The sequence below is a fragment of the Lithobates pipiens genome, unplaced genomic scaffold, assembly GCF_037356315.1.
Source record: "Lithobates pipiens isolate NorthernLeopardFrog02 unplaced genomic scaffold, aLitPip1_a1.2 Scaffold_10, whole genome shotgun sequence".
In the NCBI taxonomy this organism is placed as follows: Eukaryota; Metazoa; Chordata; class Amphibia; order Anura; family Ranidae; genus Lithobates; species Lithobates pipiens.
This window is the reverse complement of record NW_027507686.1, coordinates 227853750-227868166: the sequence shown is the minus strand read 5'-3', so window position 1 is coordinate 227868166 and position 14417 is coordinate 227853750. Positions and strand designations below refer to the sequence as shown.

At 40.3% G+C, this 14417-nt stretch overlaps 1 protein-coding gene across 10 annotated transcripts in view; it reads left to right on the top strand.

Moving 5' to 3' along the window:
* SHANK2 (SH3 and multiple ankyrin repeat domains 2) overlaps positions 1–14417 on the top strand; it is a 1084923-nt gene that overhangs the window by 999016 nt on the left and 71490 nt on the right. For 6 of the 10 annotated variants that reach the window (XM_077462526.1, XM_077462510.1, XM_077462553.1 and 3 more), the window contains 3 exons: positions 3824–3954; positions 8111–8222; positions 10901–10921. The exons of 1 other annotated variant lie outside the window; for it this stretch is intronic. In XM_077462526.1, the coding sequence (XP_077318652.1) occupies positions 3824–3954; positions 8111–8222; positions 10901–10921 (264 nt within the window). The remainder of the gene's footprint in view (positions 1–3823; positions 3955–8110; positions 8223–10900; positions 10922–14417) is intronic. 3 more of the 10 variants (XM_077462543.1, XM_077462535.1, XM_077462562.1) reach the window with 1 other exon arrangement.

Below are 14417 nucleotides of genomic sequence, written 5' to 3'. Positions count from 1 at the left end.
GTGGGGTCTTCAAACTGTGGCCCTTTGCTAGCTTTTATCTGGCCCTTTCGTGCACTATTTCTCCCAATGATATGAGGCACTGTTCCTCCCACTAAAACCAATAGCAGGACATAATTCCTAACACTAATGATGGGACACTATTCCTCCCACTAATACCAATTATGAGGCACTGGACCTCCCATATATCAATGATGGAGCTCTATTCTTCTCAGGAATACCAATGATGGGGTACTATTCCTCCTCCTACTGACCTCAGGTGCTATGCAACGGATCACCAACCCAGAGACAATGTTAATTCTCACTGATGCTGGGACATTTTATACTCTCACTGGCCACAGTCCGGTCCCCCTAAAGTCTGAAAGGACAGTAAACTGGCCCTTTGTTTGAATAGTTTGGAGCCCCCCTGGTCTAGAGTTGTCTGAACTGTAGTCATGCTCTGACGGCGCTCAGGGCAACAGATTTATGAAGCCCTGAAGTACTTTTAATCTTATAAAATGTCAGAAAAATAGACTGGGGAGGCAGGCAGACTCTGCCCTCACTGCTTATCTTGGAAAAGAGTAGTTAGTGGGACTGTTTTTTTTTTAATACACCTTCCCGTATAGGCAATTAGGTTGTTTCTCAGTACTGCTGAAATCAACTGTATAGGCCCTCTCCTATCTATGAGTAGCTTTAAAGGTTAAGTTCACCTTTAGAAAAAAAAAATTCCAGCTCCCCTATCTACCAATATGCCATTTATGTACCTCTGTTGCAGAAAAATCAAAGCTTTCTTACCTTAGCCCCTGGTGCGTTCCATAGAAAAATTCAGGACTTCCTGGTATGTAGATTTGGAACATGAAAACCAGTTAGACACATGAAGCTGACCTCATTAGTACACACATCCTGCACCCATCAACTATGTTTGCATGGGATCCCTCTAGGTGTGCATTTGTCTGGCTTGTCAATGTAGCCGGTCATGTTTACATGGCATCCCCTGCGTCCCTCCAGACGAGCCCGGGCCACATGTAAACTCTCTGAGGCCACAGGTTGGACACCTCTGATATAGTGCAAGGACCTGCCTGATTGGATACAGAGTGAATGGATAGGTGAGTTATCCTATTCCATAATTTTTCTAAATCTCCGAATACTCTGGACAGCGCCATTGGCTCAGAGTGCTGATCCGGAGGCAATCGGCAGACCTTTATTATTCTGCTTCTGTCTGACGGACGGCTTCTGTCGGATCAGCTGCCATACACATGGGCCGAATGGCATCCAGTTTCTATAAAACTCGCGAATGCCACCTGATAATCAACTCGTGTGTAACTAGGCTGTAGGTGTGAATAGAGCCTGAAAGTGAAATTGGTGTGTTTACACAAGAACAGTGAGGCTCTATTCACATCAGCGTGTTTCTGAACAAGAAACCGTGTGCTTCGAAAATGTGCAGCAAATGCACATGGTGCTTGCGTTACCATCAAATGCTAATGGTTCCCTAAGCATAGGTATCAGGCATGTGTTTGCCATGTGTTTTGTAATGCGACAAAGTTCTTCAAATGCATCAAAAAGCCAGGTAACGAAACACACCACTCAAAAGAAAGTTCTAAACCTTCTTTGGAGTGTCTGTCATGTGCAGGGCAGTCCATTCAAGCGAAAAAGGCTGCCCTATGCACGATGAGCAGAAAAGCTCCAAAACGTCCCCCAAAAAACACATACAGAGATATGAATGGGGTCTGACAGCTAAGTGTCTTCATCCACTCCCTCCTTTGTACATGTAGAAAGTTGGCCATACACTATACAATCTGATTGTAAACTTCCTTGAGATTTACCAAAACTAAAGAATAGGAGTACCCACCTATCTATCCATTCATTCTGTATTCAATCAGGCAGGCCCTTGTACTGCATCAGGGGTATCCAACCCAACAGTCTGGAGGGACGCTGGGGGTGCCGTGCAAACATGACAGCTATGGCAGCCTACATTGATAAGCCAGGCAAATGCACGCTTGAAGGGATACCGTGCAAACAGAGTTGATGGGTGCAGGGTGTGTATGCTAATGAGGTCAGCTGGTGAACGGCTTCCTATGTCTTACTGGTTTTCACATCCCAAATCTACATACCAGGAAGTCATAAACTTTTGTATGGAACACACCAGTGCTAAGATAAGACCTTGTTCTAAAAAATCAAAGAAAGCTTTTGTTTTTTTGTAACAGTTACATTTAGACTCCATGCACACTGGAGCTCAAAAAAGCTTTTTCTGGACGCCAGATTGCTGGCAGAAAACGCTGGTTGAAAAACGCTTTTAACAGCGCTTTGTACTAGCGTTTATGCGCGTTTTGTAGTGTTGGCGTTTATGGTAGTTTTTTAATAAAAATACACAGAGGACACTCCAAAAATCCCACAATGCATTCTCAAACTCCCACAATGCACTGAAAAAATAGAACGCTGAACATTAATAAACGCGCGCTTATGAGCGTTTTATGCTCGTTTATCAGTGTTTAGCATTTTTTAACCTTTTTTGTGGTCAGAAAAAACGTCACTTAAGAGCCGGTTCACACAGCGGGCGATGCGAGGCGACACGACTCGCCTCGCCTCGCTCTCGCAAGTCGCCCCCGTTCTGTACAATGGAACCGTTCTGAGAGGAGCGACTCGAGTCGCTCCGACTCAGAAAAAAGATTCCTGTACTACTTTTGGGCGACCTCGGGGCGACTTGCATTGACTTCTATACAGAAGTCATTTGCAAGTCGCCGCTGAGGCCGCGGCAGGTCGCGGCGAGGCAAGTCGGAGTCACCTCGCCTCGCCTGCAGTGTGAACCGGCCCTTAAACGTAATTTTATGACGTTCAGAGAACAGCCCATAAACTCCACTGCTGATAAAAGCTAAAAAAAATGTCCATGTGTGCATGGACACATAGGATAACAGACTGGAGTTTATTGGCTGTTAAAAAAAAACTCCCAGACTCCAAAAAATGGCTGTTTGTGAGCTCCAGTGTGCATGGAACCTTAATGGTATACTGGTACATAGGGGAGCTAGAAGGTTAACTTGGCCAGCAAGGCCCAAAGGCAGCCCCCCCCCCCCCCCCCCCCCCCCACAATCATAAATACAGTGGCACTGTAGGAAGTTCAGTCTGTGTGTAGCTTTAGATAACAGATACATCAGATATTTGCAAGTTGCAAGCTTCTGCTAAATAAATTGCAATTGCATGTGCCTTCAGAGCATCACTTGGAGGGCTGTATCTGGACTATTGCCAAAGTAACCCTTCTGCCATCTAGCCTTTTTATACCCTCTCTTGGCAGGAGAAATATTACATTACCAATATAGATGAATGATTTAAAAAGTCACTCTGCTAAAAAAAAAAAAAAATAATAATAATTGATGCATCTATTTCCCCCTTATGGAGATGTTGCTTTCGGCTATGCATCATGTATATCTAGAGGGTATGGTGAGAGTTGTAAAAAAAAGCAAGTATGCACGAGGCATCATGTCTTTCAAAATGACCCTTCTACCCTCCTTACACATCTCAGGAGGACTGTGCTTCGTTAGCAGGAATGTTTTTGCTAAAGGTTTTCTCTCCGTTTCTATGTAGATGTTCAACTTTCAGATGTTGATTGTTTGAAGAGGAGGATTGTAATTCGCGTTCCACTAAGTAAAGATCACATGCATGTAGGCTTAAAACAAACCCATGCATGCTCCATTCAAAGATTACAGCTTGCACGCCTGGAGAATGCTACTGCAGTGCTTTGTTACCAACGAACCTTCAGATTACTCATTTGTTTGACTGCATTTTTATGACGTCTGATACCTTGCAGCTGTTTATGAGGGTCCTGTTGGAAGGTGAACTTGTGATCTCATTGCAGATAAAAACGAAGACTCTACCCCAATAGCCAAGCCTTTAAGACCAGTGGACAACATGCCAGTAGATTCCAGGGTGGCTACAATTAAGCAGCGCCCAACAAGCAGATGCTTCCCTCCTGCTACAGAAGCCAATGTGAGTAGGAGAGGTGGGCGGAAAGTGGCCAGTAGGTCGCATGTCACATCTGGACATTTCTGCGATTAAAAGATTAATAGATGATATTGGGGACCAAATTCATGCTTGTTACATTGTAAGCGCTGAACATCTGATTGTCAACTTTCGGAGGTGTGAAGGATGTAAACCCTAGTTGTGCATTTTGTTCATAGAAATAAAATTGGCTTCTAAAAAAAAAAAAAGAACACACCGACCCTACATGAAATAAATAGCTTTTATGTTATAGGGTTATATACATAGCTTCTAAAAAATAATAGTTTTGCTTTTGTAAAGATAGTTTTTCTTATTGTAAAGAACAGCTCTTATAATTTAGTGTGTGTACAGCCATTAATGTTTTCTAGTTTTGTATGGTGTAAGGAAGCGTTAAAAACCTCTTGTCAGGTTTGTATTGCTGCGACCCCGCTGGGTGTGTTCGCTCTTTCTCTGGTTACCACTATCACCGGGACAAAAAAGTGATAAAAATCAACATTTTACAGGAGGTAAGGAAAACCACCTAATGGGGACAACTGTCTACGAGAGGAATTCTTCCAAGTTTGTGGGGATTTTCTCTTACTACTTGTTGCATCTCTGGGACATGAATCAAAGGGAAATATACAGACAGGACATTTTTTTTTAAAATAAACTGACAGGTTTAAACCATTCCCTACGCTATCCAAAACTAGGAAAAAAAAACCTTTTGGCTATTTGTACACGTGAATAAACCAGTGCTAAAGACTTATCTGAGCTGATATTCTTGACCACCCCTAACCTTGAAAGTAAAGAGTCCTGGGCTGTCATGCCGATTGGACATGGTTACCGCCTTGAGTTCTTTAACCTGAAATATATAGATTAGAAAGTCTGACTTTTCTGCTTTGTTATACATGTACAAGAAAATATTACAGCCCAAGACGGCTACGAAACTATGATTATCAGAAGGAGGTCAGCAAGGGCAGCTTTTGCATTTCTCTCAGTATAGGTTTCTATTAAAAGAACAAGTGCACCTCTGTAATTAATTTCCTATGATTTAGCCCTGAACAAGGGTGAAACATGTAAGCAAGGAGTTATGTCCAGAAGAAGAGATTTGTGCATAGAATGTCATACAACTGCTACAGTAAAATTGGTTAAAGCAGTATTAAATGCAAAAGCAAACATTTATTGTATTGAAGCTTACCAATTCTTTGACAGAATGGCTGCTTTAGTTTCATTTTTTAGGCTTTATTCTATTTACATCTGGTAATTCAGCTGGCAAGTCTGTTTTTTTTTCTTCACAGCAAAAAAATCTCCAGCAGAATGTATCAGTTTACATGGATGAGACAAGTCACTAGCTTGATCAGCTTTTATTTATTCATGCAGAACCTTTTTTCCAAAAGGAAAAAAACAAAACAGTTTGCTGTAATTGATTATAAAGTATGATCTGAACTTTGGCTACAATTTGTTAGTGGTTCCAAATCTAACATTAGCAGGTTTTCTTTCCATCTGGTGATCCTGCCAGTGAGTCTGTTGGTTTTTTAACAGAACAAGCGGTGCTACGAATGTAGCAGTTAGTGTTGAGACAAACCATTTACCACTGGCAGGGATGCTTACATTGATGAGCTTTTATTTATTCATGTAAAACCTTTACCATAAAGAAAAATGTTGCTGTAACTGCAGTGTAAGGTGGAGTTTGGCTTCAGTCTACTAATACATCTCGCAGTCCCCCCCCCCCTTGACTGACATTGCTGCTTTCCAAGGGTGCCCCCTGTGCTCCTTCATCCATAGTGGGGGCACTCTAATACAGGAAGTGTGTTACTGGCCAGATCACCAGGTGAAAACAGAGGGGAACAAATCCTAAGAAAACAAATGCAGCCACAATATCTAATGATTGGTAAGCTGCAATATATGACATTTTTGGTGTCATGTTTAATACTGCTTCACGATTGGCTGATGCTCCTGTTCACTATTGATCATGTGAAATGCCTAAACTTTTGGTCATGGGGCCAGCTATGGAAATAGTCTGAGACGACAATTTTTTTATGGGAATAATATATAACTGTAATTGTTACTCTTTTTCTACCCCAGCAAGACCGTAAACTTTACAGGAGACACTTGTGCGGTTTTCTAAATGCTGCCCTATCCTGGCAATACAAGGTTATTGCAACTATGCTTTTTATTCCTCTAACAAGCACATATATATATATATATATATATATATATATATATATATATATATATATACACACAATGAGAGAAAAAAGTATTTGATCCCCTGCTGAATTTGTACGTTTGACCACTGACAAAGAAATAACTCTATAACTTTAATGGTCGGTTTATTTTAATAGTGAGAGACAGAATAACAACAAAAAAATATCCGGAAAAACACATTTAAAAAAAAGTTATAAACTGATTTGCATTTTAATGTGTGAAATAATTATTTGACTCCTTCACAAACATAACATAGTACTTGGTGGCAAAACCCTTGTTGGCAATCACAGAGGTCAGACGTTTCTTGTAGTTGGCCACCAGGTTTACACAAATCTCAGGATTTTGTCCAACTCCTCTGTACAGATCCTCTCCAAGTCATTAAGGTTTTGAGGCTGATGTTTGGTAACTCGAACCTTCACGTATTTTCTATGGGATTAAGGTCTGGAGACTGGCTAGGTCACTCCAGGACCTTAATGTGTTTCTTCTTGAGCCACTCTTTTGTTGCCTTGGTCGTGTGTTTTGGGTCATTGTCATGCTGGAATTCCATACATGGCTGGCCGAGGGAAGGAATCCCTTTGATGCAGTGAATTTGTCCTGTCCCCTTAGCAGAAAAACACTCCCAAAGCATAATGTTTCCACCTCCATGTTCGACAGTGGGGATGGTGTTCTTAGGGTCATAGGCAGCATTCCTCCTCCTCAAAACACGGTGAGTTGAGTTGATGCCAAAGAGCTTGATTTTGGTCTCATCTGACCACAACACTTTCACCCAGTTCTCCTCTGAATCATTCAGATGTTCATTGGCAAACTTCAGATGGGACTGTAAATGTGCTTTCTTGAGCAGGGAAACCTTGCGGTCACTGGAGGATTTCAGTCCTTCGCGGCATAGTGTGTTACCAATAGTTTTCTTGGTGACTATGCTCCCAGCTGCATTGAGATCATTGACAAAATTCTCCCATGTAGTTCTGGGCTCATTCCTCATCGTTCTCATGATCATTGAAACTCCACGAGGTGAGATCTTACATGGGGTCCCAGACTGAGGGAGATTGACAGTTATTTTGTGTTTCTTCCATTTGCAAATAATCACACCAACTGTTGTCACCTCCTCACCAAGCTGCTTGGCGATGGTCTTGTAGCCCATTCCAGCCCTGTGTAGGTCTACAATCTTGTCCCTGACATTTTTGGACAGCTCTTTGGCCTTGGCCATAGTGGAGAGATTATAATCTGATTGACTGCTTCTGTGGACAGGTGTCATTTATACAGGTAACAAGCTGAGATTAGAAGCACTCCCTTTAAGAGAGTGATCAGCTCGTTACCTGTATAGAAGACACCTGGGAGCCAGAAATCTTTCTGCTTGATAGGGGATCAAATACTTATTTCACGCATTAAAATGCAAATCAGTTTATAACTTATTTGAAATGTGTTTTTCTGGATATTTTTGTTGTTATTCTGTCTCTCACTGTTAAAATAAACCTATTATTAAAATGATAGACTGATCATTTCTTTGTCAGTGGGCAAACTTACAAAATCAGCAGCGGATCAAATACTTTTTTCCCTCACTGTGTGTATATGTGTTTTTATATATATATATATATATATATATATATATATATATATATATGCACCGTAGATCCAACTTCCCCATTTACAGACTGAACAAATGTGATGCTAGCAAAGGAAACAATTGCATGAAATTTTAGTCATACAACAACAACTTTTTAACATGTCTGTGTAACCCAAATCTTATAGTGTAACTGTCAAGCCTGTGCTGTTGTAGAACGACTTGCTTAGGTTTGATTTGGTCTTCCTTTGTATACCTTTCTCTGCTTATAGATTGCATTTAAATATTAACAACAGAATATATGAAAGAGATTGCATGTTATCCTGTGAACATTGTTTAATAATGTCATGTGATTGAAAAGACCTTCCATTAGCTATGTTTTATCTCATTCTGTTTTAGTCCATATATGATAGGCAGGGTATCGCTGTAATACCGCCCACTGTTCCAGGAAGCCCTCATGGCCCATTTCTGGGTGTACCTCGTGGTACGATGAGAAGGCAGAAATCTATAGGTAAGCCCTCACTTGCTGTGATGTGTGTCTACATGTCTGTAATACACATAAGCTTTATACATGTTGGTAATGCCTAAAGACGAACCAAACTTTTCAGTTTGGTATTTCAGTCCATTGCATGCTGCAACATTCCTGTTCTTACCGGTGTCACTTTGGCTGTTTGTACCAGAACCATCTATTTGTTCTTTTTTGTGCTCATATTTTTGTAGATTACGTTCCAAAATAGTAAAAGCAACTAGATAAAGAAAATTTAGTCTAATTTCTACCCAGAGCATGGAAAATATACCTGGATGGAACTTTAGAATTTCTTCATTTCAGCATCATCTAGGTTAACATTGCATTTTCAGATGTATATGATTGTCTTTGACAATCAGACTGAGTACTGTGCATCTAATGTCTGGTAATATAGTCTTTGAACTTGTTAGGCAATTGCTGGCTGAGCTACTGTTACCCCCAGAAAAAGCTGGCACTGTGGGGACCAAACACATTGCAGTATTTTTATCCAGAATCCAGAAAAACAATTAAACAAGACAAACAAATATAGTAATAAAAAGGGGGTCTGCACAAAGTCTGCATTTCCATATCTCCACTCCACTGCCAGGAATCAACTACCGCCATTGATGGAAAAGTACAGTAGGCCATTTTAATAACAATCTGTTTATAGAAAGTAGGACCATACACTTAGGTGTAATTTTAGTAGAACCACTGTTCTTACTGGTCAGTCTATTTATTCTCAGGGGCCCCTATAGACTGCTGTTATTTGCTACGTTAACCTGCTTGCTGTTGCAGCACTGTGAGGCACACCTGTGTGTCTCCAGGTAGCACTTACCGAGCTAATAACATCACACAGGATAAACATCTCAGCAAAGTATCCCTGATTGTGCAGAAGACTTTACTGATCTGGGTTCTTCTACAAGTAATCTAGAATAGGGTGTGTTCTCACACAGCCACACGGCTGATTAGATGCCTCATAGAATAAGAAGTTACCAACACTGTCCAGCATGGAGTGATGGTGACTTCATATCTTATCAACTCCACACTTACGGCAAGTAGCCTCCAACACTGAAATGCACAGCTTAAAATGAAGACCTATATCATTGTTAGATGCCTCAAACACAGAGACATTCATTCAATAAGTGCTATCCGCTCAGCTTTGCTACAACATAGTGCCTACTGCATAAAGCACAAGCAGTCATGCTGCACTCGCAAAGCAGGAAGCCAAAGCAATACAGTCACACTAACCTGTAATAAGTATGATGGTCAACTTAGACTCAACTTGTCCTTTGTTCCAGGTCAGTGACTTAGAAAATATAAAACTAGAGGAATCCAGGCAATTAGCATTTTCAGAAGGTGGTCACCAATTGCATCCCCTACATTTTTTTTCTTGATACATGTTTTTTTAAACTTAAAAGAGAAGTATAGCCAAAGCTAGCTTGGTTGTACTCTTGTGCATCACAGGAGTGCAGTTCATTCTGCCTGCTGTTGGCTGACACCACAGAGCCAGTCCAGGTTGGGGAATGATCTTGACCCTATGGTTGGGATCTGCCCAGAACCCTGGAATGGCACCTGGCTCATCCAGCCGTTGAGAGCCTGAGCTAGCAACTCCTGCCCCCTCCACAACCCAGCGCTCTAGTGAGTGCGAGGGTGTTCAGAGCAGAAAATGGTGGCTGACAATCACAAGCTCTCTGCTCAAGGAGAACTGAGTGATCAGCAGTGTTTGTTCTCACGCTAACTGATGCTGCATCCACATAGGTAAGTATGATTCTTTAAAAAAAAATCCCCTTCTCTCTTTTAATCCCATTTCTTAAACCTCAGTGTAACCCCCTAAGCCTTAAAGAGGACTTAAACCCTGCAAAAAATTTTTTTTTTATTATTTAGGCACCTGACATAATGTACTGATATGCACCGCATACTAACACATGACAGACTTATGAGTCAAAGTATGTCCTCCAGCACTGTGCTGTCAGTGCTCGGGTGCACCCATCTTCTCCTTCTTCCTTCTGGGTTCACTATGTTCAGCTATTTAAATGGCTGGGCCATATTGAGGTTGCTCTTTCATGTGTGCACTGGAGTCCCTTCATCATGGCACAGAGTGGGTGCTGTAAGTGTATTCTGAGGAAGCTTTAATGACAGAAGAGATCATTAGGGTCTCCTTTTGTCATACAAACCCTACCTGCAACTCAGCCCTAAACCTAACCTTTACCCCCAACCCAGATCAAAACTGTAGACTCCAAGATCAGCCAAAATCAAATGACAGATGATCATTGTGAAAATTGGGTCTCTACTAGTACCACCAACACTACTGCAAGTTCATACCATTATGTGCAAAGATCAAAGTGCCCCCCTCCTGTAGTTTCCCTTTGAGCAGATTTCTCCCATTACATGCTTCTACATGGAGGGCCTCTATCAAATTAAGAAAAGATTTTCTTGGACAGTAAGCTCAGACACTTGCTGCAAACAGTCTCCTGTTACTATCCTGTCTTCATGGCTTGTACCGTCACTTGTCACTAGTGTTTGAGGTGTATTGGAGTGTTTGAAATTTTGCTTCCGTCATGTCATGAACTACACAGACCGTAAATTAATTACAAATAATTCCATGTAATCTAATGCTACATGACTAGGCAGCAAGGATGGCAAATGATTTTCTGCATAATTAACAAGTGATTTCCTTTTGTCAGACAGCAGAATCACTCTGTCAGGTTAGTAGCTTGGTACACTTTAGGATGTGCAATTATACACTGATTATTCTTACCGTTTCATTTGCATGTTTCAGCTAGTTTTATTTTGCAGGCTGTAATTAATGTGTATTACTGGCAAGTTCCACTAATGCTTTTCATTGCCTCACCCTCTTCATCTGCATAAGCATCGGGTTTAGGGTTCTTCAGTAGTCAAAATAGAAACACGCGAGAGGTTAAATTGAGGATTCTATGTGGTTTACAGTAATGATGCTCTTCTAAAAACATTGCAGCCAAGTTGCAACCAATGATCATGATGTGCATGTTACAAGAGAATATAGAAGTGGATAAACAATGATGCATCTTAATTCTTGATGACCAATTCACTTGTTATATGTCAATAAGTGATAGTGAGCTATAATCAACCTCTTATTAAAGCACAGATTGAATAGATATTATATATATATATATATATATATATATATATATATATATATATATATATATATATATATATATTCAATTGTGTTTTAGTATATATATATATATATATATATATATATATCAAGATTTTTTCATATATTTTACACAATTTATCTATCTATCTATCTGTCTATCTAGCTGTCTCTCTCTCATATATATATATATATATATAGAGAGAGAGAGAGAGAGAGATAAATTGTGTAAAATATATGAAAAAATCTTCAAAGTGATATATACTAAAACACAATTGAATATATATATATATTATATCTATTCAGTCTGTGCTTTAATAGGAGGTTGATTATAGCTCACTATCACTTATTAACATATGACAAGTGAATTGGTCATCAAGAATTAAGATGCATCATTGTTTAGTCAATTCTATATTATATATATTCTCTATATACAATTAAATAATAAAAATTGTGTAAAATATATGGAAAAAAAAATCATCAAAGTGATCTATATACTAAAACGCAATTGAATAATAAAAATTTAGTAAAATATATATTAAATCTTCAAAGTGATGGTGTGAAAGGATATATCTTCCCCAAAGTGTACAATAGTCACCCACTAATTGCATTGATTAACCTGTTCAATTTAGTCAAAGCATAGATTCTCTGTTGTTTTCTTATATAGAGCATACCTGCCCACAATCCGTCTGATGATTTGCATTCAGGTGATCTCTCTTGTATTCCTTTATGGTTTCCTCATGTGTATTTATTCCCGAATAAAACAAGAGAAATATATCATTTATTTTTTTTTTTTTGCTACTTGAAAAACATTCCTTAATAAACTCCCTGCAAGAGAAGACTCATAATAATTACCTCTCTGGTGGGCAGCAAGTACAAACTTTGCTGTCTTCACGCACTTCAGCATCCAGCATAATCATCAGCATCTGACACTCCTGGGTGTGTCAAATGCCAGTGTCTTCCGCTGTCCACTGTGATTGTATATATGGGCCCCTACTTCACTACAGGACACAATACAGGATTCAGTAGTGACAAAGGGATGGTAGGTGGAAGTTGGAACCACGGCGGGGGGACAAGGCACTGGACACACACAGAAGTGTCAACTGCTAAAGATTCTGCAGCCATCAAAGCTCTTGAAAAGAGCAAAGCCAGTACTCACCATCTGCCACAGAAATTAATATTAAGTCGACACTATTTTATTTCATGTGTATTGTAACATTTTTATTAAAATAAACTTCTAGTGAGGAAGCATGTAAAACAGACATTGTCAACCAGGGTTCCTCCAGAGTTTGCTAGGGATTCCCTGAGCAATGAGCAACTTCTGCCTCCTGTATCAGTTCCCAGTGACACCATTCATCTTTTTAGCGATATGTAAGGGGGGATTCTTCCTACGGACCACAACTGTAATAATCATTCTTGCCACTGTCCGTCACACTAAACTGAGCTCTAGGTAAGTTATTAGCAGAGGTACCCTGAGATCATGAAGTTATTTCAAGGGTTTCTCTGTGTTAAAAAGGCTGCCGTCCATGCTGATCCAGTAGCCACAGTATAAAGTCACTGACCTGACACAACTATATATTGGGAAGACTTCATTCTGATCTTCCCATCATGCATGGTACTTCTGAGTGTTAAAGTCAGAGACAGCCAGGCAACTAGTATTTTTAAAAGCAAGACAGCAGCGGAAGCTACTTTTCTTTTTTCAGTGCAGGTTAACTTTAAGGGCTTGTTTGGATGGGAGTTTATAAATCACCATTGTAATATGACTTTGAGGCCCGCATTGTTGTTTATATCCATAGACTCATACAAGGCAGGGCAATAACATTTTTGCTTTCAAATTTTTATTGAATGCCGTTTGTTCTATTCAGGCACACTGCACACTGCACACCTGTTTTTAATTCAATTGCTGTCAAAGTATGTGAAGCACATGGTTAGTGCAGTGCACACATTTCAGATGCTTTTGCAATGCTCATCATTCTTTTTCAAAGAAAACCAACAATAAGGTTGTTAACAAAAGCAAAACTGTAACAAAAGATAAAGCTTATAATATAAATATAAACACATCATCTTTTGAAAACGCAGCCTTAATGCATGTCTTAATCAAAACGTATTTGTTTGGGATTTTTTTGCCTATAGTTATCTTGCAACATCAATGTACACAACAAATTTGATATAAAGCTGGGAAGCAGTTTATTTTTAATAAAGATTGGTGAATTGAAGCCTTTCAATTATGTCTGGTGTCACTAAGGCAACAAAGAACTGTGTGCACAAGAAGTGTAGATAGGACCTCTTAACACGGGCAGAATGTCAGGTGGCATTGGCCAGTTCAATAGCAGACATTCGGCCAGTGTGTACTGCAGCCGGTCCGACAGAAGCCAGTAGGGGCATGACCAAAAAAGGTCAGCCAATCGGGTCCCGTTTAGCACTCTCAGCCAATGGCCGTCCCCCTGCCAGAACACAATAGTGCAGCAGAGGAGATCGCTGGACTAACATCGGATAGTTAATATAGCGGCTCCTCCTTAGCTGTCAGGTTTTCCATGTTCAGCCCGCTGGATTGAACTAAAAAAAAAAAACTAGTAGTGTGTACTAGGTTTTAGCATCAGAGCCCTTTAAATTAGAAACAATAGATACTTAAAGTGTTTCTAGGCAAAAAAAGGCAAAAGGCAAAAAAATGTTTTATGAAAATAACAAACATACCTGCTCTTTGCAGTGGTATTGCACAGAGTGACCCTGATCCTCCTCTTCTCAGGTCCTTGGCGGTGATCTCGATTCCTCCTCTTCTTCTTGGGACTACCATAGCCAGCGACTGTATATGGGGAGAAACGTAGTCCCCGCGCTCCTGACCTGTGTGTCTATGGAGCCGTGCTCCATAGACTGAAGCTTGGCTCACACTAGAGCATGGAGCGTCTCACAGCAGGGGGTCCGGTGCGTCTCCATTCACTGTTTCAGGTCCGATTTCAGCCCAAACTTTTGACTGAATTTGGACCTGAAATGGTCCAAAAGATGCACAGGACTCCTGTGCAATATGCACCAAGTCGCTCCATAGATGTGTGAACCGACTCTATAGA